This window comes from Epinephelus lanceolatus, chromosome 14 (genome assembly GCF_041903045.1).
Source record: "Epinephelus lanceolatus isolate andai-2023 chromosome 14, ASM4190304v1, whole genome shotgun sequence".
Lineage (NCBI taxonomy): Eukaryota > Metazoa > Chordata > Actinopteri > Perciformes > Serranidae > Epinephelus > Epinephelus lanceolatus.
In genome coordinates, this window is record NC_135747.1 from 43,877,720 (window position 1) to 43,903,402 (window position 25,683).

General features: G+C 43.3%; 1 protein-coding gene across 1 annotated transcript; it reads left to right on the forward strand.

Annotated features, from left to right (window-relative positions):
* The first annotated feature begins 2,011 nt into the window (after positions 1-2,011).
* On the forward strand, positions 2,012-24,900 carry cyp27a3 (cytochrome P450 family 27 subfamily A member 3). The gene is made up of 9 exons (XM_033617825.2): positions 2,012-2,660; positions 9,522-9,712; positions 11,548-11,747; positions 16,411-16,608; positions 18,212-18,375; positions 19,821-19,987; positions 20,215-20,296; positions 21,176-21,382; positions 24,292-24,900. Exons 1-9 carry the CDS (start codon positions 2,412-2,414, stop codon positions 24,436-24,438), a joined length of 1,605 nt encoding a protein of 534 aa, XP_033473716.1. The 5' UTR covers positions 2,012-2,411; the 3' UTR covers positions 24,439-24,900.
* The last annotated feature ends 783 nt before the right edge of the window (positions 24,901-25,683 follow it).

A 25,683-nucleotide genomic window follows, 5' to 3' on the forward strand; every position in this document is an offset into this window, starting at 1 on the left:
TTTTGTGCTTTTGGGTGAATTATTATTTACATAATTTTGTGGCAGCGTGTGTGAAATGTTTGATTATTTATCATCTGTCATACTGATCACAGTATATTTCTGTTTGAAAACCACCGTGTTGCTGCCACAGAGGCGCTGACATCTGTTGTCGTGGTGACCCCGGGGGTCTCGTCAGGTTACAGCAGGACATCCTGGATGCCGTCTGCCTTCCTGTTAGTCTTCTTCCTCAGTGTTGAATTTACAGTTAATATGTGGACGCACTCTGAATACACTGATTGTCTGACACATGTTCTTCTGTCTCTGTCCTGCCTGAGCTCTGGTTCAGTTGATGTGCGGCTCAACTGAAACAATAATTTATGTTCTCATGCAGTTGAGACGACGGCTGCGTCCTCTCTGATAGTGAAACTGTCACAGTTTCACACTGCCCCTCCACACGCTGTAAGATAACACACAATACTCTGAATGTTTTTCTTCAGATTTAAAAACTCATCAGTGTAACGAGGTTTGTCTCTGCAGCCCGAGGGAGAGACTCCACATGTGAAGACCTGTGTGGTATCTTTTGGCACTGAGCCTGTTTCTGCCCCTTTTTTTCTCAACATAAGGAATTTATCTCTGGAAATCTGCCAGCTGCTGAAACTGAATCTCCTCTAACATTCTCAGCCTGAACACAGACTGTTAGTCATGCGACACCTTCACAGCACACTCTGCCCTTTCTTTTGTTTGTTGTACAATGCATGAAAACACTCGAGTGTCTCAGAATCAGAATCTGGTTACTGCGGAGCTCTCACATATAAAGCCTGGACTTTGTGTCCCGGTGCATGACGTAAACACAGAAGTGAAAATAAAAACAAGGATCACAAAAGACAAGAAACGAATATACAAGAATCACAGAACATTTATTTATTTAAAACAAAAGAGCAGAGCTGTTTGTGCAAAACTGTCCAAAGAGTGTAAAAAGAACAAGAATGGAAATGTATCTGCACTATGGCACAAAGACGTGCTTTAATGTAACACATTTACACCCACTGGCCACTTTATTAGGTACATTTATTAGGTAGGTTGTATGGTCCATATTGACATGATGACATCACACAGTTGATCCATGATGAGAATCAGCCATCAGAAGATGTATCTCTCTCTGGGTAACTATCCAGCATTAAATCAGAATTGATTGAAAGCTCCACCATAAAATGTGAGCACATTAATGTGCTTTCATCACTTCATATTGCCCCCCCCCCCCCCCCCCCCGCTTCATGAACACATGCATATATGCATATATATTTAATACTTATTCCTGTATTTATTGATAAATTAATTTATTAATTTCCACATTTATTTACACGTTTGTTTTTTCTGTATTTCTTTATTGCTGTACTGATTTATTCCCATATTTATCATACTCTAGTCATTATTCATCCTCCATATGATATTACATCTGAAGTGTTTCTTGACTCAGATCAGTGGAGATTAATTACATTTTATTAATGCTGTCAGCAGCATTGAAAGATGACATTTAAAAAATTGGACTCTACAAAAATAATCAAAGAAAGTGAGAAATGAATCAGGTAATTGAACATTTTTATAGTACCTTTATAGATTTTATTATTATTATGTATTTTATTTATGTTTTAGACAGTGACTGACTATTTAAAAGAATAAAAAAAACAGATGTGTTTGTCTGGATACATACAGCAAATTAAAATAACAAATTACACTTTTTTTTTTTTTACCATTTATCTGTGAACACAGGGAAATGTAAAGGTGGCAAGGGCCCACTCTCTCTACCGGCCCCTCCACCCCAGGGGCCCCGGTGCAATCACACTGCCTGCACTGTCTATATTTATGCCCCTGGCTGACAGGTATCTGAACAAGATGATGACGTGCCTGAGGTTGAGGGTTCGAGCCCCATTGATGCAGAACAAAGGTGTTACTGCTCACTCAGACGCTGTGGTGTGATGTGTGTGTTACAGACACGTGGTTTCTAGGATATTCATACTTTAACAAGTTAGTTATGATCCGGGCAGTTCGTGTTGTCTTCCTCCTCCTCACTGTACCCTGCCTCAGCAGCTGTCCTGTCTGTGCTGCAGTAGGAGCTCAGAGTTTATTATAAAGTTTATTCTGATTGAAATGTCACAGATACGGTGCTGTACCTGCGCGGAAGTGATTCTCCCACATTACTAACATGTATGATCAACAGGTGAGCGTGTTATAAGTTCACCTTTGTTCTGCTGCAGTTGATGATCTGTTATCAAAGTCCACACTTGTTCTCAGAGGCTGGATCTGTATGCCTCGCGGTGCCACTGCAAACAAAGAGCCATTATTTCCACCCTGCGGCTCCGCACAGCGCACACTGACGCAGCCCGGAGCTGACGCGCTTCTCTCGGCTCCTGCACACAGACTGCGCCGGTAACATGTTCCGAAACACGCTGCTGACCGGACTGAGACTGAACCGACGGCATCATGACGGGATTCACAGAGTCACAGCCGGGCTGAGTCTAAGGATACATGGAGACATCCACCGCCGAGACGCATCCACCTCCTCCTCCACCGTGATGGCTGACAGACTGAAGACTATGGATGATTTAGGCGGCCCGAGTCTCCTGACCACCCTCAACTGGCTCTTTGTTAAAGGCTATTTCCAAACGACGCAACAGATGCAGGCGAGTGGGATCAGGAGGAGAGAGGAGGGGGCTGTGCTGCTGTTGTTGTTGTTGTTGACAAGTCACTGCAGGTGAAGTCAGATAAAATGGGACAAATAAGCTTTGACATTTTGGCCTCTTTGAATTTTAGCAGCCAGTCACCAAATATGTTTTTGCATCGTTACCGTATCAGTTTGATTTGTCTGAGTTCAGATCAGGTCAAATGTAGGCTAAAGCAGGGTTAAAGAGAGCCAGAGCTGACCTCAGTGCTGTGCAGTGGAAAAAGAGAAATAACACAACAAACCCCCAAAACATGCAGAAAAGAACCAGTAAAGAGAAAGTGAAGCACAAAATACAAAGATCTGAAAATAAAATATAAAAGATAATAAGTTGTTTCCAAGCGAGCTGCAGTGAAGGGTATCACAGCAACCATGATTAAAGTATGTTGAATTTTATTAAATGTTTGATTCATAATCAAAATAGTTTCATAATACACTTTATTTTTTATTAAAAGGGGCACTTGTGTGATGCATTCAGGTACAAAGGGACATTTTCCAGCATCAGGTGACATAAAAACATGCCCTGTGCTGTTGTGTGCCACCTTGTGATAATACAGCATCAAAGTATTGCGACAACACTAACTGAAGGTTATGTAAGATGGTATGTTGAGAAAGTTCAGATGATCACATTATTTCCTTCTGCACAGTGACACGTTAGCAGTTGGAGTTCAGTAGAAAGAAAATAGTTTCTGTGTGAAACTGCAGCAGCAAGGTCTGTGGGTTTGAGCTCCACAAGCTGAGTGTCATCTAGTTCTGTTATACTGGAGAGAAGTCAGACATCTCTACGGCCCATATCTCAACACTCTGCAGCTCACACCAGAACTGTCTCGACCAGAGGTGTCAGATTTGATCTGATTGCAGGTGGACCGGAGCAGTAAATCACTGCATAGTGTCCTAAAAATAACAACAAAGAAGTACATTTTTAAAAACACTAATCCATTTACAAACAGATGACAAACAGCCTGTGACGTCTTCAGAAGAATAAATGCAATCTCAACAATATTTCCACAGTCTGCTGCTCACAGTCATTACATGTGCGTTAGTCTGTACATTTCCACTGCTGTGTCGTGATCCTGACGTCACCAAACTAAAGTGAGAGAAAGCTGTGTTGAGCTGAGCTCTGTTCTGGTCGGGGTGAAAAACCAATCAATCATTCAATCAATTTTATTTATAAAGCCCAATATCACAAATCACAATTTGCCTCACAGGGCTTTACAGCATACGACATCCCTCTGTCCTTAAGACCCTCACAGCTGATCAGGAAAAACTCCCCAAAAAAAAACCCCTTTAACAGGGAAAAATGGTAGAAACCTCAGGAAGAGCAACTGAGGAGGGATCCCTCTTCCAGGACGGACAGACGTGCAATAGATGTCGTACAGAACAGATCAACATAATAAATTAACAGTAATCCATATGACACAATGAGACAGAGAGAGAGAGAGACAGAGACAGAGAGAGAGAGAGAGAGAGAGATGCAGGTAATGACAGTAGCTTACAACAACATTATTGAAAGTAATAATATTATAGTTATAGTTCTGGCTACTGTGGTACAATATGTTGAAAGTATGTATTAATATCTGGCAGTATACATGTGTGACAATAGTCATATGTGTATAATAACAGTAGAAGTATGACTAATGACTAATGATGGCAGCAGCAGCAGGAGGCATCTGGCAGGACCACGGCAGCAGCACAACCACACACGTCACGCTGTCCAGGCACCGCTGTGATATGAGTTAATCTGAGAGACAGTGGAGCACAAAGGCTCCGGAGAAGAAGCCGAGTTAGTGACATCCAGAATGGCCGAGTTAGCAAGATGCAGTAATAGAATACGAGAGAGAGAGAGAGAAGGAGAGAAGGTGCCCGGTGTATTATAGGGGGGTCCTCCGGCAGACTAGGCCTAAGTCAGCCTAACTAGGGGCTGGTACAGGGCAAGCCTGAGCCAGCCCTAACTATAAGCTTTATCAAAGAGGAAAGTCTTAAGTCTAGTCTTAAATGTGGAGACGGTGTCTGCCTCCCGGACCGTAACAGGAAGATGATTCCACAGGAGAGGAGCCTGATAGCTGAAGGCTCTGGCTCCTGATCTGCTTTTGGAGACTTTAGGGACCACGAGTAACCCTGCGTTCTCAGAGCGCAGTGTTCTGGTGGGATAATATGGCACTATGAGCTCTCTAAGATATGATGGAGCTTGACCATTTAGAGCTTTATAAGTTAACAGTAGGATTTTAAATTCAATTCTGGATTTTACAGGGAGCCAGTGCAGAGAAGCTAAAACAGGAGAAATATGATCACGTTTCTTAGTTCCTGTTAGTACACGTGCTGCTGCATTCTGAATTAGCTGGAGAGTTTTTAAGGACTTACTAGAGCTACCTGATAATAGAGAGTTACAGTAATCCAGCCTTGAGGTAACAAAAGCGTGGACCAATTTTTCTGCATCTTTTCGGGTCAGGATAGGCCTAATTTTCGCAATATTACGCAGATGAAAAAATGCAGTCCGTGAGGTTTGTTTTAAATGAGAATTAAAAGACAAATCTTGATCAAATATTACTCCGAGGTTTCTTACGGTAGTGCTAGAGGCCAGAGCAATGCCATCTAGAGAAACTATGTCATCAGATAAAGAGTCTCTGAGTTGTTTGGGGCCAAGAACAATAACTTCAGTTTTGTCTGAATTTAACATCAGGAAATTGGTGCTCATCCAAGTTTTTATGTCTTTAAGGCAGTTATGGAGTTTAGTTAATTGATTACTTTCTTCTGGCTTCACCGATAAATACAACTGAGTATCATCCGCATAACAATGGAAATTTATAGAGTAATTTCTAATGATGTTACCTAAAGGAAGCATATATAGAGTAAATAGGATTGGTCCGAGCACAGAACCTTGCGGAACTCCAAAACAAACTTTGGTACGTAAGGATGATTCATTACGAACGTCAACAAACTGAAAACGATCAGATAAATAAGATTTAAACCAGCTTAGTGCAGAACCTTTTAGGCCAATTAAGTGATCCAGTCTCTGCAGTAGAATTTGATGGTCAATTGTGTCAAACGCCGCACTAAGATCTAATAAAACAAGTACAGAGACAAGTCCTTTGTCTGAAGCAATCAGAAGGTCATTTGTAATTTTAACTAGTGCTGTCTCAGTGCTATGATGCACTCTAAATCCTGACTGAAATTCCTCAAATAAATTATTATCATGGAGAAAATCACACAGCTGGTCTGCGACTACTTTCTCAAGGATCTTTGACATAAAGGGAAGATTAGATATTGGTCTATAGTTGGCTAACACCTCTGGATCCAGGGTGGGCTTTTTTAGGAGAGGTTTAATTACAGCTACCTTAAAAGACTGTGGTACATAGCCTGTTAATAAGGATATATTGATCATATCTAATATATGAGTGTTAACTAAAGGAAAGACCTCCTTAAGTAGCCTAGTTGGGATGGGGTCTAAGAGACACGTTGATGATTTAGATGAAGAAATCACTGCTGTCAATTCTTGAAGAGAAATTGGGGAGAAGCAATCTAAATATATATTAGGTCTTACAGCTGTGTTTGAGGTTAGATAGGTACTATCTGAGGACAGGAGGTCATGAATTTTGCCTCTAATAGTTAGAATTTTGTCATTAAAAAAGCTCATAAAATCATTACTGCTAAGGGCTAAAGGAATACAAGGCTCAATAGAGCTTTGACTCTCAGTCAGCCTGGCTACAGTGCTGAAAAGAAACCTGGGGTTGTTCTTGTTTTCTTCTATTAATGCTGAGTAATAGTTTGCTCTGGCATTGCGGAGGCCCCTCTTATAAGTTTTGAGACTGTCTGTCCAGATTAAACGAGATTCTTCCAGTTTGGTCAATCGCCAATTCCTTTCAAATTTTTGCGATATTTGTTTTAACTTACGGGTTTGAGAGTTATACCAAGGAGCAAACTTTCTTTGCTTTGTTAACTTCTTTTTAAGAGGAGCTACAGAGTCGAGTGTTGTTCGCAGCGAGCCTACAGCGCTATCAACAAAATGATCAAAGTCGGTACATGAAACCTCTGTTACTGAGGGACTTGGTATTGAATTTAATGATGGAGTAATCTTTTCCTTAAATTTTGCGACAGCACAATCTGATAAACATCTAGTATAGTAACTGTTGCTGAGTGGCGTGTAATCGGGTAAAAAGAAATCAAAAGTAATCAGATAATGATCTGATAGCGAGGGATTCTGTGGAAAGACTGTTAGGTTATCAATTTCAATTCCATATGTCAGAACTAGATCGAGGGTATGGTTAAAACAGTGAGTGGGTTCATGTACACCCTGACTGAAGCCAATGGAGTCTATTAATGAGATAAACGCGGTAGCCAGGGAGTCATTATCAACGTCGACATGAATGTTAAAATCGCCTACAATAATAACTTTATCTGATTTAAGAACTAAACTGGATAAAAACTCTGAGAATTCAGATACAAATTCAGAATACGGGCCAGGAGCACGGTACACTATAACAAATAAAAGTGGCTGCGAGGTTTTCCAGGTCGGATGTAAAAGACTAAGAACGAGGCTTTCAAATGAATTATAATCTAGTTTAGGTTTAGGGCTGAAGCCTCTGAAGAATGAACACAGACAGCTTCTCAGTGTTTGACCTGGCTCCTCTCAGCCTCCACATGTGCATCACTGTTAGATGTGCAGGTTCATCCAGTGGTTGGACCCTTTGGTGGGCCAGTTCTGATCTAGGCTGATAAACAGCACTTTAGCTGCGAGGAAAAATACCATAAAACTTCAGTCAGTAGCCGGGGCTGTTATTGGCTCCACAGGACTTTAATTTGTTTCACACAAAACTGTTGCTCAGCAAAGATCCAGATATACAATCAAATTGCTTATTTGAACCAGTATAAATATTACTTGTATAAAAATGTGGCTTCAAATAACATATCAGTTATATGTTATGTTATGAGACTTGTTTTACAGCACCCACCATACTGACACTGCACCACTTTATCCTGTTAAAACAATATTCATAACTGGTGCTCATGGTTTTAATAAAATAAAATAAACTAACGATGTGTACCATCTCCACGTTGACAAAAGTTTAAACATTTATATCTGTATGTGCAGTTAGAGCAGCTAACTAATGTTAGCTCAAGTGGGTAGTTACCAACCTGGTTTTATACATCCAAAGAAAAATTAACTACTTGGAAACCAGACCAGGCCTCTAATAGAGACAGGCCCCTAATAGAGACAGGCCTTTAATGGAGACAGGCCTCTAATAGAGAAGGGCCTTTAATGGAGACAGGCCTCTAATAGACACAGGCCTCTAATGGAGACAGGCCTCTAATGGAGACAGGCCTCTAATGGAGACAGGCCTCTAATAGAGACAGGCCTTTAATGTATTAATTAATTTGTATTTATTTTGTTTATATGCACTGTCACTCTTCACAGATGAAGTTCCTAACCGGAAAATAAAGTTCTTTGAATTGAATTGAATTGAGACAGGCCTCTAACAGAGACAGGCCTCTAATGGAGACAGGCCGCTAATGGAGACAGGTCTCTAATGGAGACAGGCCTCTAATAGAGGCAGGCCTCTAATAGAGACAGGCCTCTAATAGAGACAGGCCTCTAACAGAGACAGGCTTCTAATGGAGACAGGCCTCCAATAGAGACAGGCCTTCAATGGAGACAGGCCTCTAATAGAGACAGGCCTCTAATGGAGACAGGCCTCTAATAGAGACAGGCCTCTAATAGAGACAGGCCTTTAATGTATTAATTAATTTGTATTTATTTTGTTTATATGCACTGTCACTCTTCACAGATGAAGTTCCTAACCGAAAAATAAAGTTCTTTGAATTGAACTGAATTGAATTAAATTGAATTGAGACAGGCCTCTAATAGAGACAGGCCTCTAACAGAGACGGGCCTCTAATAGAGACAGGCTTCTAATGGAGACAGGCCTTTAATGTATTAATTAATTTGTATTTATTTTGTTTAATATGCACTGTCACTCTTCACAGATGAAGTTCCTAACCGAAAAATAAAGTTCTTTGAATTGAATTGAATTGAATTGAGACAGGCCTCTAACAGAGACAGGCCTCTAATGGAGACAGGCCGCTAATGGAGACAGGCCTCTAATGGAGACAGGCCTCTAATGGAGACAGGCCTCTAATAGAGGCAGGCCTCTAATAGAGACAGGCTTCTAATGGAGACAGGCCTCTAATGGAGACAGGCCTCTAATAGAGACAGGCCTCTAATGGAGACAGGCCTCTAACAGAGACAGGCCTCTAATGGAGACAGGCCTCCAATGGAGACAGGCCTCTAATAGAGACAGGCCTTCAATGGAGACAGGCCTCTAATAGAGACAGGCCTCCAATGGAGACAGGCCTTTAATAGAGACAGGCCTTCAATGGAGACAGGCCTCTAATAGAGACAGGCCCCCAATGGAGACAGGCCTTTAATAGAGACAAGCCTCCAATGGAGACAGGCCTCTATTAGAGACAGGCCTCTAATAGAGACAGGCTTCTAATGGAGACAGGCCTCTAATGGAGACAGGCCCCTAATAGAGACAGGCCTCTAATGGAGACAGGCCTCTAATAGAGACAGGCCTCTAATGGAGACAGGCCTCTAATAGAGGCAGGCCTCTAATGGAGACAGGCTTCTAATGGAGACAGGCCTCTAATAGAGACAGGCCTCTAATGGAGACAGGCCTCTAATAGAGGCAGGCCTCTAATGGAGACAGGCCTTTATTTGTTTATTTGGGCTTTTTATGGTATGTATTTTTAATTTGGGGCAAACCGTCCCTTTGAGTTATGTTAGTACGTTGAACATCTCATAACTCTGATAACTCTTTGCTCACAGATCGAGCACAGCAGGATGTACGGCCCTCTGTGGAAGTCAAAATACGGCCCTTTGGTCGTGGTGAACGTGGCCAGCGCCGAGCTGATAGAGCAGGTGCTGAGGCAGGAGGGGAGACTCCCGGTCCGGACAGACATGCCCCACTGGAGGGGCTACAGAGAGCTCAGGAACAAGGCCCACGGCCCCCTGACTGAGTGAGTCATCCTCTAACTTTACATCCACTTTGTGTCCAAAACGCTGTGATCACAATCTTTCAAAGTAACGATAAAAATGAACACGAGGAAAAAGGAAAAGGACAGTGGAGATGGGTGTTAAAGAAAAGTTGTGGATTTATTTTACGGTGTACATAAAGTCTAAAAATAACAAAAACTACTTTAGAAGTAAAGAAAGGCAGAAAAAATGATTAGCAAACAAACACAAACAAAGAGAAGAAACACAGGAAACCAGCAAAAAAAAAGGTGCACCCACCTTTCACCCATAACGTAGGACAGAAAATACGTCCATAAATAACCCACTGTGAATTTTGAAGCTGTTATGTATCTTAAAAAAAAGGCGGTTGCTAACTACAGAACGTCATCACGCCGCACAGCCTTTTTGTGGTAGAGAATTGAAGTGAAGTGATTTTTTTTAAATTAGATCGTGAAGGGTCATACATTTTCCACCAGTCACTTCGAAAAGTTCAAGGAAAAATATTTGTGGCTACAGGGGGGGGGGGACAGTCCCTCATCAGTGCATAAACCACACACATCATGCAGCCTGGTTGGTATATTTTAGTACATTCCCTAATAGACCCACAGTGGGCTGGGTGCTAAGTCATTGTGGAGCATGACACCAACCAAGAGGAAATTACTGGACCTGTAGCCGGGCTTCTTGGTCGCTGGTAAACCACGTTATCTTGCGGTGGCCATAGTGCTCTGCCGTATTCCTGTCTGTGACCCCCGTTCAACCCACAACCAGGGTCTGCTGCTTTAATAGTAGAGCAGTAGACCTGATGTAGCCCTGTGTGCTTGCTTTGGCTGGTCTGGCGCTGGCTGGTTGGTGCAGCCTGGACCCAAATGTTGTTGTTGCCATGTGCGGAGCCTGGGCTGCCTACAGAGACCGGACTTTTTCACAGCATATTCAGAGGACACGTAGCGAGTGGATCGTGAGGAGATGTTTGCTGTATGTGACATATGACTTGACTTGTGACTTGCTTGACCTGAGCAACGACTCGACTTGACTTGCTTGACTTATAGCAGGGACTTGACTTGCTTGATTCTCACCACAACTAACTTGGGACTTACTTGAGACTTGCATATGTGTGACTTTCCCCCATGTCTGGTTTTTGGACAGTAACGGAGCACACTGACGGACAAGTGGATGAATACACAAAAAAAATACCTGTCAGTAGAATCGGTTGGTTTTTGTCTTTCTATGGAATTTGCTGATGAGATTAAAAATATCAGCAAATATCACCTGACTCATCCTAACAGGTGAAACAAAGTTAAATAGGCTTTGTCAGGTTTTGGAGTTGGAGAACTCTGACAAACAGGATGGCAATAATCTAAAACTCAATGGAAAAATCCCACTGGCTTTCTGACGAGGGAACCAGGGCGATGCTAACGTCCACATCGGCCGACAGGGAAACATCATCTCGGCAGCACTCTGTGGTCCCTTTAGTCAAATGTAATCATTTCCAATTTAAACTGGTATCATTTCAAAGTTTGCAAGCTTCCAGTAAAATGTTGCTCACTGTTAGCAGAGCTGAAAAGAGGCGAGACACTTTGGAACGTGCATGACATCACATCCTTTGGATTTTACCAGAAAATTCAAGTCCTTTATAAAGAAATCAGTCTGAAGGCTGATACAGGCAGCTGACAAAGACGTGGCAGGTCTCAGTTTTTTAGTTACGTCACAACCTGTTCACCCACTGCCAATAAAAAAACATGTAAACATATAGAACCTTTTGTATCTTGATAAGGATTGTTCCAGTTTGACTTGTGCAGATGTTACACAGCTTTATCTTCTTTTTCTTTGTCCTCATTTGTAGAATGGGGGCCAACTGGCAGCGCATCCGCAGCATCCTGAACCCTCGGATGTTGAAACCCAAACACGTCTCGTCCTACTCCAACACCATCAACAATGTGGTGACAGACTTCATCGCCAGACTGGCCTGGCTGAGGGAGACCAGCGGCGGCGGAGTGATGGTCAACAACCTGACGGAAGAACTCTACAAATTTGCTTTTGAAGGTCAGCAGAGGTCAAACTAATGAACTCAGCTTTTACAGATAGTTAAAAACATCTTGATCAGAGGTCACTGCAGGTCACAAAAACATGTCACTGAGCAGTTTCTGCTTAAAGGTTTCTCACAGGAAGTGCTCTCACTGACATGGAAGATATTTCAGGCTCAACATGTTCTACAGTTGGCTTTTTTAAATTCCTGTCAATCTTCACAAAAATAGGGTTGTTCGTTCTTATTAAAAGTCAATTCCCAAAAACACAGGCCATAAGAAGCAAACTGTGCACATGAACGGTACAGTTTATTTCCAGCACTCGGCCTCTGACCTCATACCTTTGTTCAAATCACAGCCGTGCTGACACTCAGTCCGACAGCACGACTTCCTGTGTGGTATTTGATCCAGCAGTTCTACAAGTGCCATCTATCAACGGTGAAAGTGACAACAGCTTCTGATTTGTTTGTCTGTTTAATGATTTATTTGACTCTGCCAACACAAGGAGTACAGCATGGAGACTGGGACTGGACTGTTGCCAAGCAACACAAACATTCCAATACACTTGCTTCCTACTTTGTTTAAACTAGGTCCACACATCGTTTCGACGCTGTTACTACCTCCGGCCTGGAGGCGAGACAACTCTGTCAGCCCATTGCATGACTGTACCTTTATACAATACCCGTTGCACTTGATAAGAAGCAACATTGTGCATCACTTTTCTTGGACTTGTCTAAAGCTTTTGATACTGTTGATCACAGTGTTTTAAAACTCAGACTGCTCAACTCGGGACTTTCTGAACAAGCAGTTGCTTGGTTCTCCAATTATCTTAGTGACAGATCCCAGTGCATTAAGAGTGAAGATCTACGCTCAGATACTGTAACTGTTTCCAAGGGTGTACCACAGGGCTCTGTATTAGGTCCACTTTTATTTACTATTTATATAAATAATCTGGGTCAAAGTGTGTCAGAACCAGGTGCAAATTTTCTTTTTTATGCTGATGACACAGTGATTTATTGTTGTGCGTCAACTCTTGTACAGGCCATTGAATCTTTGCAAAATGTTTCTAATGTGGTTCAACATACCTTACTTGAGCTGAAACTTGTTCTCAACGCAGACAAGTGGAAACTCATGCTGTTCAGCAATGCCAGAAATGGGCCACTAAATGTTCCTTCAGTGGTCACTCTTGATGGTAACATCATAGAGGTTGTAAATTGATATAAATACCTGGGCATCTTGATCGATGACTCGCTCACTTTTAAGTCACATGTGATGTGCTTGGTGAAGAAGCTGAGGTTAAAGTTGGGGTTTTATTTTCGCAATAAGATGTGTTTTTCTTTTCATGTGAAAAAGCGTCTTGTTGCTGCCACCTTTTTACCTGTACTGGACTATGGTGATCTGTTATATATGCATGCCTCTGCACAATGTCTTCAGCAGGTTGATGCAGCCTACCCTGCCTCCTTGAGGTTCATTACAAACTGCAAACCCCTCACTCACCACTGTGAGTTGTACTCTAGGGTAGGATGGTGTGCGCTGGCCCTGCGTAGGATGTGCCATTGGTACATGTTCATTTATAAGGCTATTCTTGGTCTGCTCCCACATTATCTGTGTATATCTATTGTGCAGAAAGTGGGGCAGTACTCTTTGCGTTCTCAAGACCTCTTCCTGCTTAATGTGCCATTTGCACGCACTGATCATGGTAAAAGGGCTTTTAAGCATTCTGCTCCTTCGTCATGGAACACACTGCAGAATGTGTTAAAACTTGATAATCTTATTACTTTGACTGCTTTTAAATCTAAAATGAAAGAAACAGAGTCTGAATCTTTACAGTGTCAGTGTTTTGATGCATCGTGCTTGATGATGTGTATTCTTGAGATTGTTTTTATGTTTAATTCCCTGTATTGTTGTTTTTGTTGGTCTGGAACTGCTTTTATTGTTTATTGTTGCTGCCTGTCTTGGCCAGGTCTCCCTCACAAAAGAGATTTTTAATCTCAGTGGAACTGATTTAACACCTGGTTAAATAAAGGTTAAATAAATAAATAAATAAATAAATAAAATAAATACAGAACAGCGAGGCGGCAGATGTTCCAGCTGTGAACAGACAGTGTAGAAGGAGCTTTACAAAGAACACTTCTGCAGAAGCAAGTGGTTCTGGGTCAAACCTCAGCCCTTCAGGAAGAAATGAGGCTGGTCAAATCACTGTGGGGCAGTAAAACGTTAAATATTTTCCACTGAGATCTCAAGTAGTTCACAGATGGACAGAAATGTCCTGGACTCTTTCCTGCCGTCTGCATGACCTCACTCTGTGAGTAAGATCAGTGTCACAAACTTGCCTCAACCTGAAGTCCGAGCGCTTTGTGATGACTGCAACAACACATTGATCTCTTTACAGCATGTGGGCGGAGCAGAGAGTCAGTCAGCTGTTTGTAGGGCAGTCTGTGATTGTTGACTTTGACACAGTTGTCCTTGACAGCTGATTAGATAATAACAAGGTAGGTTCAGGTGCATTGTATGACCTTTAATCAGCATTGTTAAGCCCCATTAGAACAGGGTTAGTAGGACACAGGAGGCGCAGAGCATTTACCACTAACAGTATATTTACAGCATATTTACAGCGTGGTATCACTTTTACTGAGGTTACTGATCTGAATGCAGAATTTTGTAATCAAAAGACAAAAGACATTTTTGCCGTAACTCAAGAATTACTTCGCCAGTTGTAACAGAGCTTCACACAAATGTCTGACAGGACATGTATATACCCAAAAGGTCAAAGGTCAACTTCACTGTGACATCATAACGTTCTGCTTAAAACACTTCTGGCCCTTAGTCAGCATCATAACTCAGGAGCAGAAGACTCAACAGATCTGTGCTGTCGAGGGGAAGATGTGTGTGAAGTATCCATGTTTGACGGGTTTGCAGAGGCATCAAACCTTAAGGTTGTGATTCTAGTTTTGAATTTCCTGTCACACCAGGAGAACACTCTGGAAAATGTGTTTACGTTAAGTTTATTTAACAGAAAGTTCTTCTTCTTACAGCCATCTTAGTGGCACCTCTCCGGTCCCTGGGCACGTGCCGCAGTGTTTGCATACAACAATAAACCTGCCCTTATAAAGTGTTTAGAGAGCGCTGCCTATGCTTGTTAACATATGACAGTATATGTACGTGACAATAATAATCATATATGAAGAGGCCCAGACCCTGACTATCTTTGGAGACGATCTCTGTTTATTCTTGACAATTCTGACATCCGTCCACTTTCATCTGCTTATCCGGAGGCCAGGTCTCGAGGGCAGCAGGCTGAGCAAAGCACCCCAGACATCTCTCTCCTCAGCAACGCTTTCCAGCTCCTCTGGGTGGATCCCAAGGTGTTCTCAGGCCAGATGAGATATATAATCCCTCAAGCGTGTTCTGGATCTGCCCCACGACCTCCTACCAGTGGGACACGCCTCAAACAGCAAGAAGCAAAAACCAAATCCTCCATCGATTACAACCATATGACTTGGGGCCCTACACAAATTAGGTGACAGAGGAATATGTTCGCATATGATACAATAAGTTTTGGCTGAAAAATGAACTTATAAACAGCTTAACAGCACTAAAACAAGGAAATTATTATGAGAGCAACTTCTCTTACCTCTCCCATGGAGTACAGCAGCAAAAGGGGAGAGGAAACAGTATCGAACGTTCCACATACCTGAGCGTGTCAGGTAATAGCAGCTGAAACTAATATTGTGTAATTATAATACTTAATAATTTGACTTTGTTACACATGTTACTGCTGTATAACTGACCTTGTTATATAATGATAGTAGAAGTATGACTATTAATACTGGTGGCAGGAAGCATCAGGCAGAACCACAACCTGTGATCCAGGCATAGCCATGATTCGAGGGAAGCTGTGAGACAGTGAAGCACAAAGGCTTCGGAGAGGAAGCCGAGTTGGTGACATGCAGTCAGAGGACGTGGATGTTAGCAGATGAAAAAGAACCAACTCTTCAGTTACCAACGTTCGGTGCATCTGGAGACCATTCGTCGTTCATTCGTTCAGTATCAGTAAGTGCTTATCCTGTTCAGGGGCGCTGCAGCTGATCTCAGCTGACACTGGACGTCAGACCAACACAGGCCTAACACAAACATCTGGAGTCTCTTATTTTTCATCTTAACAGAGAAATTAAGTGAGAAATGTAAGAACGTTGCTGCATGAGTCCCAGTGGGACATGTGATGGACTGACATGACTTCACTAAGTCTTGGCAAGAGAGTGATCTTATCTCCTGAAAACGTCGTTCCTTTAAACACCAGCGAGCTCCTCAGATGGTCTGTTTACTGACTGTGTGCTTTAACAGCGAGGGGCTGTTTAACATGACCGATGACACACATTCTTTACATGCTCAAAGTATGTGGACACACTCGTTCACATACTTTTATGTACACGTGGTCTAGGACAGTTTTTTTTTTCCCTGGTTTGGCCCCTGAGATTCAGCGAAGAGAAATCTTTATGCTGCAGTGATGTTTTACTGTTGACAACAGTTCCAACATGATAATGTCCTCTGGGTGCCATGTTGAGGTGTCCACATACTTTTGGCCATCGTGCATGTGCTCTGTGCAGGTTTTAATCAGCTCACCTGTAGTGTCCCACAGGAGCTGAGCAGTCTCTGTGTAACAGCCGTGTGTTTGAACGCAGGGATCTGCTCCGTGCTGTTTGAGACTCGTATGGGCTGCATGAACGAAGTCATGCCCGAGGAAACCCAGAAGTTCATCTTTTCCGTGGGGGAAATGTTCCGCCTCTCCCCCATCATCGTCCTCTTCCCCAAGTCCCTCTGGCCCTACGTGCCTTTCTGGAAGAAGTTTGTGGCGGTCTGGGATCATCTCTTCAAAGTTGGTGAGCAACATTATATTTATTGTGTATATTTTTTATATCTTTATTTATTTTGCATATTCTATAAATAACGTTTTATCTTTGAGTTATTACAACCAGCGACTCTGGCGTGCAGCATGTTACAGAAGGACGGCTGCTGATATTTGATATGTAGCAGATGATGTTCACAGTCGTCCGTGATGGTTTCTGATGAGTTCAGATTCATTTATGCAAAGCTGTTTTCTGAAACATTAATATACAGCATGAGTCCAACATTATCTGCATGTAATTCTACAAGTCAAGCAAGTTTCTTGAGCCTGCTCCTTTATACTGTACAGAAATAAACCATAACTGAAACAAACAAAAAACAAAAAATACACCTGAGAGTTTGGCCACACATTCACCTGTCAGCACGTCACAGTTTGTGACAAGGTTGAAAGATCATTTTATATACATCATATCAAACTGAGTTAAAAGGAAATCAAGAGCACCACAATCCAAGCATGACCACTTTATTAGGTACACCTTGCCCACACCAGGTTGGACCCCGTTTTTAATTCTTGGTGTCACAGATTCAACAAGGTGCTGAAACGTTCCTCAGAGATGTTGGTCCATATTGACATGATGACATCACACAGTTGATCCATGATGAGAATCTCCTGTTCCAGCACATCCCAAAGGTGCTCTATTGGACTGAGATCTGGGGTCTAATTTATAAAACAGTGTGTAGGACCTGTACTAAAAATCTACATATATACAAAGCCAAAAATGTAGTGCGCCAAATATTCAACAATCTCTACAGTTAGGTATCCACCTCACCGTCTGCATTGCCAATAACCCGTGTCCAAAATGTTCGTCAGCATGGGTCGAAGTGTTGTTATTATAGGGTTATAAAGGTGCCCGAGGCTTCTGGGTTCAGTTCTTGGTCTGGACCACAAAGTCACATGGGTTTATTTGGACGTCATCTCTGAACATGGAATAAACCGCCTTAAGTTGAATTCTGACCAGCGTCCTGTTTTCCCTCAGAGTGCTCTGAGCTTTTTTTGAAGTCCAGGAGAAAATGTTGGCATTGTGCCTTTATGCAAACCACCGATATGTTTCATCTTATCAACATTTCTATAGTGACATAGAATATGAGCTGACTTCATGAGGTGAAGGTGGATGTTGCTGACAGGATACACTGTGACTGTAAACTGTCCAAGTGTGATTACTGTCCCCAGTAAGAGTCACACCTAAAATCAAATCAAATCAGTTACTTTGTTTCTTATGTGTGTTAATAAACTGTCAGTGTCACTGTCATTTAAAACATGTTTTAAGGAGTTTGACAGTTGTGCATCCTGTTTCCCAGGTACAGTCCTTGGACCTCATGTCTGAGGCCTTGTTGTGTTCATGTTCTCTGCCACTGATTAACGTCACAAAAGTTTACTACAGTTCATCTGCATTAGCAAATCATTTTAAGGTTGCTATACACTGGTGACTGTCTAAGGCCCGAAGTCCACCATCCACTTCTGAACATGATCCCTGCCTGCAGTGTGTTTATTTCGCCATCTAGTGGACAAGTGAGGAGCCTGCTGTGTTGGCGCTGCTGTGAGTGATTGTAAAGGCTGTATGATCTCGTGTCTCACAGCTGAAGATCTGGTGCAGAAGAAAATGGAGGAGATCCAGGAGAGGGTGCACCTGGACCAGAATGTGGAGGGAGCGTACCTCACACACCTGCTGCTCAGCGATCAGATGACGGTCACTGAGATCCTGGGGAGCATGACCGAACTCCTGCTTGCAGGAGTCGACACAGTGAGTGGAGACAGAGTGTGTGTGTGTGTGTGTGTGCGTGTGTGTGTGTGTGTGTGTGTGTGTGTGTGTGTGTTCCACGTTTTTCTCCTCACTGACTTGGTCAATCCATGTGAAATTTGGCACAGTGGTAGAGGGTCATGGGAGGATGCCAATGAAGCAATATTACATCAATTGGCCAAAGGGGGGCGCTATAGCAACCCATTGAAATGTCAAACTTTGAATGGGCATATCTCATGCCCCGTATGTCGTAGAGACATGAAACTTTGCACAGAGATGCCTCTCCTCATGAGGAACACATTTGCCTCAAGAACCCATAACCTCCGCTTATATAGATTTTCCGCCATTTTGAATTTTTTGAAAAACACTTCAAATGGATCTCTTCCTAGGAAGTTTGAGCGATCTGCATGAAACTGGGTGAACATAATCTAGGGACCAATATCTAAAGTTCCCTCTTGGCAAAAGTTGGAAAACTTACTAAAACTGAGCTTCTATAAGGCAATGAATATTGCGGAGGGCGTGGCTCATCACATAAAGGTGTATAACATCTCAAGGGTTTCACCCATCACCACGCAACTTTGTAGGCATATGACCACACATAATCTGAGGGGACCCCTCCATTATTGACCCCATCAAACAAAATGGGGGCGCTAGGGAGATAATTTCTTATCTAGGCCTAACCGCCATATGGATTTTTACTAAACTTGGTAGATATGTAGAACAGGATGCCTCAAGGTGACTGGAGAAATTTAACTCTAATTGGCAACTGGGTGGCGCTATAACAACAGAAAAATGCTTCAAAATGGCTAAAATGTGACCGATGGCTGTGGCTCCCCCTGTGGACCAATGTTGGTGTTTGTTATGACTAAGTCATGGTATGGTATGCTGCTGCAACAAGGGCTAGCTGCACCTTTCCCATGTGAACTACCAGTGTGCCTGACTTTTAAGTCAATACAATATATAAACACTTTAACTATCTGCCTTTCAACGTGCTGCCTCAACTACTAATGTACAGTTGTAGCCCACTAACTATCCCACTATTGGCAATGGTACTACTGTACTTTCAGTAAAGCAATCGCACTATCAAATTCACAAAAACTGAATACATTGCTCTTCTTAATGGGTTCAGGTGACTATTTAATCTGCGATTTCCTATGACCTGTATCCCAAACACACACCATGTGAAACTGTACGTGGGCAAATGTGCACTCAATGGGTATGGACTAGTTGGACTTAATTATTTGTAACCCAATCTACACATATGTACCATGAGCCACAAATATTTCACTAACCACAAACATGTCTTTCTATATTTGTGTTGTGTAAAGTCATATCCACAAAAATACAGCCTGATTTGCAAACACACAAAACTTACTCTGTGAACACAAACTAAAACTGAAGCTGTACCTTAGAGAACAGAAGGTAGCGGTGTGTTCTTTCTGTCGCAGACCTCCAACACCATCTCGTGGGCTCTGTACAACTTGGCGAAGGAGCCAGAGATCCAGGAGCAGTTATACCAGGAGGTGATCAGTGTGTGTCCGGGGGACAAGGTGCCAAACAGCGATGACATCGCTCAGATGCCGTACCTGAAGGCCATCATCAGAGAGACGCTACGGTCAGAGGCTTTCATTGGCGTTCATATACGTGTTACATTAACAGAGAGGACACCTGAGTGCACAAGACGAAGGTTCTTACAGTAACTGAAAGGCTGTAACATGATCTGAGGCCCAAATGTGGACATTTATCTGATGACTTTACAAAATCATAACAAGATTTTTATGCTTTTGTTGAACAAACAGATGAAACTCTTGTTGACTCCTCCCTCTGCTCTGTGGTCTGCAGGTTGTATCCAGTGGTTCCAGGAAATGCCCGCCTCACAGTTGAAAATGAGATCGTGGTTGGAGATCATCTCTTCCCCAAAAAAGTGAGACACGTCAGACACAACGACACAAGTCCTGAAATGTTTACTGGTTACAAAAAAAATTACTGACTGTTCAGAAACTTTGGATCCTCGTTTCATCACAAGCTAATTTAGGCACAAACGTAGCAGCTGAACATCAGTGTTGGTTGATGTTGGCCTGCCACAAATAAGATGGTGTTCACAGATGGCTCCGACGTCTTCTGTTTTGTCACATCAGTTTTGCACAGGCTATAAAGCAGGGCTCAAGACTGACAGCGTCCCTGTTGTCCCCGAAAACATGTCTGGGACAAACAGAGCTCTCCCAGGAGACGCTTTCAAGACAAAAGGACGCAGTAATAATGTCACATTGTGAACAACATATCTGTGTTGAAATCAGCAGGTGGAGAACTGGAAGACATTTGTTGATCACAGCAAAATAATTAGATATTAGAGAGGGAATTATGATTTAATATAAAAAACTGGACTCTGGAAAAAATGACTAAAAAAGTTTTTCATATGAAAGACGGTCATATTAAAGGTTGTTTCATAAATCTGTGTGATTAAATTTGTGCTAATTCAAAGATGTTGTAATGAAGGACTGAATGACTTTAAAACAGTTCAGTTATTTTTTACAATAAAATGTCTTTGTTTCCTGGGAACTAAAGGGAGAACAAATAACAACAAAAACTAAACAAAAACAACACACACAAAAAAAAAACATCAATACTGGCCATCAGCCAAATGATTTTTTTTTTTATCAGCCCAGATAATACCGTCAGTTCATCCCTAATCACAAAGCCTTCAGCTGTACAGCTGTGTCTCACATGTGCAGACATACAGACAGACTGACTGACATAATGACATCCACAGTATGACATCATAACAGGAAGTCATCTCTCTCAGACGCTGTTCCACCTGTGCCACTACGCCGTGTCCTATGACGAGAGCATCTTCCCCAACCCCCACGCCTTCCTGCCGCAGCGCTGGCTCCGAGGATCCGAGGAGAAGTCCAGGCAGCACCCATTTGGGTCGGTACCGTTTGGTTTTGGGATCCGGGCGTGTCTGGGCAGACGGGTGGCTGAGCTGGAGATGTATCTCCTCCTGTCCAGGGTAAGAACAGATTTACTGTGTCTGTCGACGCTGTTTTCATTCATCTCTGCTGCTGTGACTTTCTAGCCTGGTTCCAGACCATAGACCCCGCCCACTCAACTGAGTAGGCTTGCATCTCTGGTCTGGCAGACTTCAATGAATTTGCGATTTATCTCGTCCAAACGATGGACGGACCAATGAACGCCGGGGGTCTAGCGATTAGCCAATCAGCGCCACGCTGATGTCAAGCTGTACGCCGGTGGGTAACTGGTGAGGATAGCAACAATGGCGACCGCTACAGATCCTACAGACCACATTAACGATGCTATCGAGGTATTTCGCCACTACTCGCGTTAATGGAGGACCAAATTAAGGAAGCTGCTGAACTGGATTTAACGGCGATGCGGCTGGGCGTGCACGACGACAGAGACATTTTAAACGGGCAATGCTCGCTTGTTTTCGGCACCCCCGAGGCATGGATACTAATGACGTCAGATTCTGGGTGATCGTTGATCTCTACTGATTGGTTAGGGAAAAAATCAAATTCCCTCCCCCTTGTAAATCGCCTTCAATGGAAGCCATGTCAGACTGAAGGTTCTGCGAGCTTCAGTCTGACACTCAGGCTAGTGACTTTCCCTGTTATCATGGGTTATCATTCAGGTCAATCTTTTTCATTCCCTTTGGGAGCTCCGCTGTCAGCACATAGTTTAAATCACACTACAGACCGACCCAAACATTACACCCATATATGACTGCTGAACATTCCAGAACCACAGGCATCAGTCTGCTGTCATATCATCCTCCACTCTTCTGGGCACAGACATGACATGTTGGAGCCCGGCTGCAGAGATTTGTTCCCATTTGGCCACAGGAGCACCACAAGGCTCCAGCACTGGTATCAGGTGACAGGCTGGTGGCCAGTTCTTCCTTAAAGTGCTGGATGGCTTTAAGGTCAGGAGTCTGAGCGGGCCAGTCCAGTTCCTCATGACCAGAACAAAATGTTATCATCGTACGTTTCTGCAAACCACAGATCTGTTACACTCGTACATTTCATAGGTATCATATCAGCGTTATTAAAGTGACCTGGTATATGAGCTGCGTCTGTCAGGAGCAGGTGGATGGTGGATGGCGTGGCACCAAAGCCACATACTTGTAAAGTTGCAGACCACTGCAGTGATCAGCGGAGGTCCTCGTGCGCCCGCTAAAGTCTGTACACCCCGTCCTTGTGAACACGATATGTCAGGAACACCTGAAGGGAATTTCCTCAAATTTGGCACTAACGTCCATTTGGACTCAACAATGAACTGACAAGATTTCAGTGGTCAAAGGTCAGTGTGACCTCACAAAACATGTTTTTGTCCATAACTCCATGACAAAACTTGACGCAAATGTCCAACAGGATAAAATAATGAAGGTCAAAAGGTCAAAGGTCAGCTTGACTGTGACATCATCATGTTTTAACGTCATATCTCAGGAACAGAAGGGGAGACATTTGGTCAGATACTGAATTGGTGACTCTAATCTTGAAACTGTGCTGATTGTATAGATCTTCTGTGTGTGAAGCATCCATGTTTTCACTGACATGGATGGAGACTGTCAGAGACACTGGACTGGTGGGTGGAGTCATACAACCACAGGGTGGACTGGTGGGCGGAGTCACACAACCACAGGGTGGACTGGTGGGCGGAGTCATACAACCACAGGGTGGACTGGTGGGCGGAGTCATACAACCACAGGGTGGACTGGTGGGCGGAGTCATACAACCACAGGGTGGACTGGTGGGAGGAGTCATACAACCACAGGGTGGACTGGTGGGCGGAGTCATACAACCACAGGGTGGACTGGTGGGCGGAGTTATACAACCACAGGGTGGACTGGTGGGCGGAGTCATACAACCACAAGGCGGACTGGTGGGAGGAGTCATACAACCACAGGGAGGACTGGTGGGCGGAGTCATACAACCACAGGGTGGACTGGTGGGAGGAGTCATACAACCACAGGGTGGACTGGTGGGCGGAGTCATACAACCACAGGGTGGTGATTCTAGTTAGCACCAAACGTGGGTAATATTAGTGACCTGTTGTTGTATTTTCAGAATGTCATTGTTTTTTTTTTGTGCATTGTCGCCCTGTTTGCACTGAGGATGGTGCCATGAAAAGCGTTTCCTGCAGGGACAGTGACTTTAAAAGCAGTTGTGTTTTCACCCAGACATCACTGTGTTTTCAGCCTGGATTGTGCCACCAAAAGCGGCTATTATAGGTCAAAACAACATGTTTTCCGAACTATAACCACGTGGTTTTTGTGCCTCAGTCTAACCACGTTAACCACAGCTTCAGTGGAATGTTAGGACATGTAAAGTTCAAAGACTAAGCCACATAATAAAGCACAAATGTTCCATATCTGTGGTGTGCAGAAACGTACAGTGCCAACATTTATTCTGGCGCCGGGGTTGGTGAAACATCTCTTCTTGGACGCAGCTTTGTGAACAAAACGTCAAATGTCAAAGGGCCGACGCTCCCTCTGTTGTGTGATGAAGAAATCTGTGTGTGACTTTAACACCAGGAAATGTTTGAGATCATTGTATCAGGGCCAAACTAACATTTAAACATCACAACCTTGTGAACAGAGCAGGTTCAACATTGACCTTTGTTTTCATTTTTTAGTCACATTCAGAGAACAGTATTGATCTGTAGTAACAATCCAACCAGAGGACAGAGCACCGGCTGTTCCTCCTGTGTTGTGTTTGGCAGTGGGATCGATACAAACCACAAATCAGTCGTCTGTGTTCTCGGCCAAAAACCACCGTTATAATTCAGTCAGCTGGCGAGCACTCACTAATCATTACCTGGAATGGGAGCTGTGTGCACTCACACAAATGAATATCCTGATTTCATGTATTTCTACTTAAACAAATGTTTTCTTATTTAAAGGTGATAAAACACTACGAGGTGAGGCCGGATCCTGCAGGAACCATCGTCGAGCCGATCACCAGAACCCTGCTTTGTCCCGCTAAACCGATCAACCTGCAGTTCCTGGACAGACGAGCTGAGCAGGATCAGCTGAGAGTTTCTGTGTGAGCTGGTTTAGTATTCACACTGCGTCCCCCGTCTGTCACAGAGCACTTGTTTAGAGAGCGTTCACACGATGAGGACCGACCGGCTGGAATGCACCTTAAACTGTGGCTTCACAGACACGAGCTGAATGAAGATGTAATACGGTGTGCAGTGAGGATCACAAAGCTTTATGTTTCATGTAGATATGATTACATTAACCCTGCAGCAGCTCCTCCAGGAGTTTATTTAGTTTCAGTTTCAGAGATGTGTTTGTTCAGTTGTCAGGGCCGTTGCCTCGCAGCAGAAAGTGTCCTGAGTTCAAACCTAATAACAAGCTGGGTCCTTTCTGTCTGCAGTCTGCATGCTCTCTTCATGTTTCTGTCAGTTTCATCAAGTCTCCCCAAAACAACTAAACACATCTGTATTTTTAGTTATGATCAACAAAACTCATGAAAAGACCAAAAATAAAAACTCTAAATACTTAAAGCCTCCCCCACTCTCTCTCTGTGGCATCAAATCCATGTCCATCAGTTTCAACTGCACTGGGGCGCAGCAGAGGGGGGGTTTAGGGGCCCCAGCCCCCAAAATTTTTCTTAAAAGCCCCTGAAGTCCATAAAGATATTTAATGTAACTGAATAAATGCTCTGATGTTGTTCTTTTGTACATGTTAAAAGAACACTTCACCCACAAATTGACCATTTGGATTTCAAATACTTGTCACATGTTTGTGTTTTGTGTCTTGCGACCCCGTCCCTCAGGGGGTCCTGTGGGGGGTCCTGTGGGGGGTCCTGTGGGGGGTCCTGCAGGACTACAGAGTATTGGGGTCGCTGCTACAAGAACATCCAGTCCCTGTTTGACCAAAGTGAGAGCTCTGTCTGCGTACTCGGTGTAAAGTCAAATTGTCTCAGTGAGTGTTGGGCTCCACCATGTTGTCCCCTGTCACCGGTATTGTTTGTGATTTTCATGGACAGGATCTGGAGGTGCAGCTGGGAGGAGGAAGGGGTCCGGTTTGGGGACCTCAGAATTGCATCTGTGCTTTTTGCAGATGATGTGGTTCTGTTGGCTTCATCACACCGTGACCTCCAGCATGACCTGGGGCGCTTTGAGTGTGAAGCGGTCAGGATGAGAGTCAGCACCTCCAAATCTGAGGTCATGTTTGTCTGCTGGAGAACGGAGGATTGTTCCCTCTCGGTTGGGAGAGAGTTACTGCCTCAAGAGAAGGAGTTCAAGTATCTCAGGGTCTTGTTCACAGTGAGGGTAAAATGGAGC

What these genes read in the sequence shown, in the direction of transcription:
- cyp27a3 (XM_033617825.2), top strand. Translation starts at nt 2,412, where the DNA reads ATGTTCCGAAACACGCTGCTGACCGGACTGAGACTGAACCGACGGCAT. An exon ending in GGATCATCTCTTCAAAGTTG is followed by an intron (nt 16,609 to 18,211) that starts GTGAGCAACATT and finishes CGTGTCTCACAG; the next exon opens with CTGAAGATCTGGTGCAGAAG. An exon ending in ATCATCTCTTCCCCAAAAAA is followed by an intron (nt 20,297 to 21,175) that starts GTGAGACACGTC and finishes CATCTCTCTCAG; the next exon opens with ACGCTGTTCCACCTGTGCCA.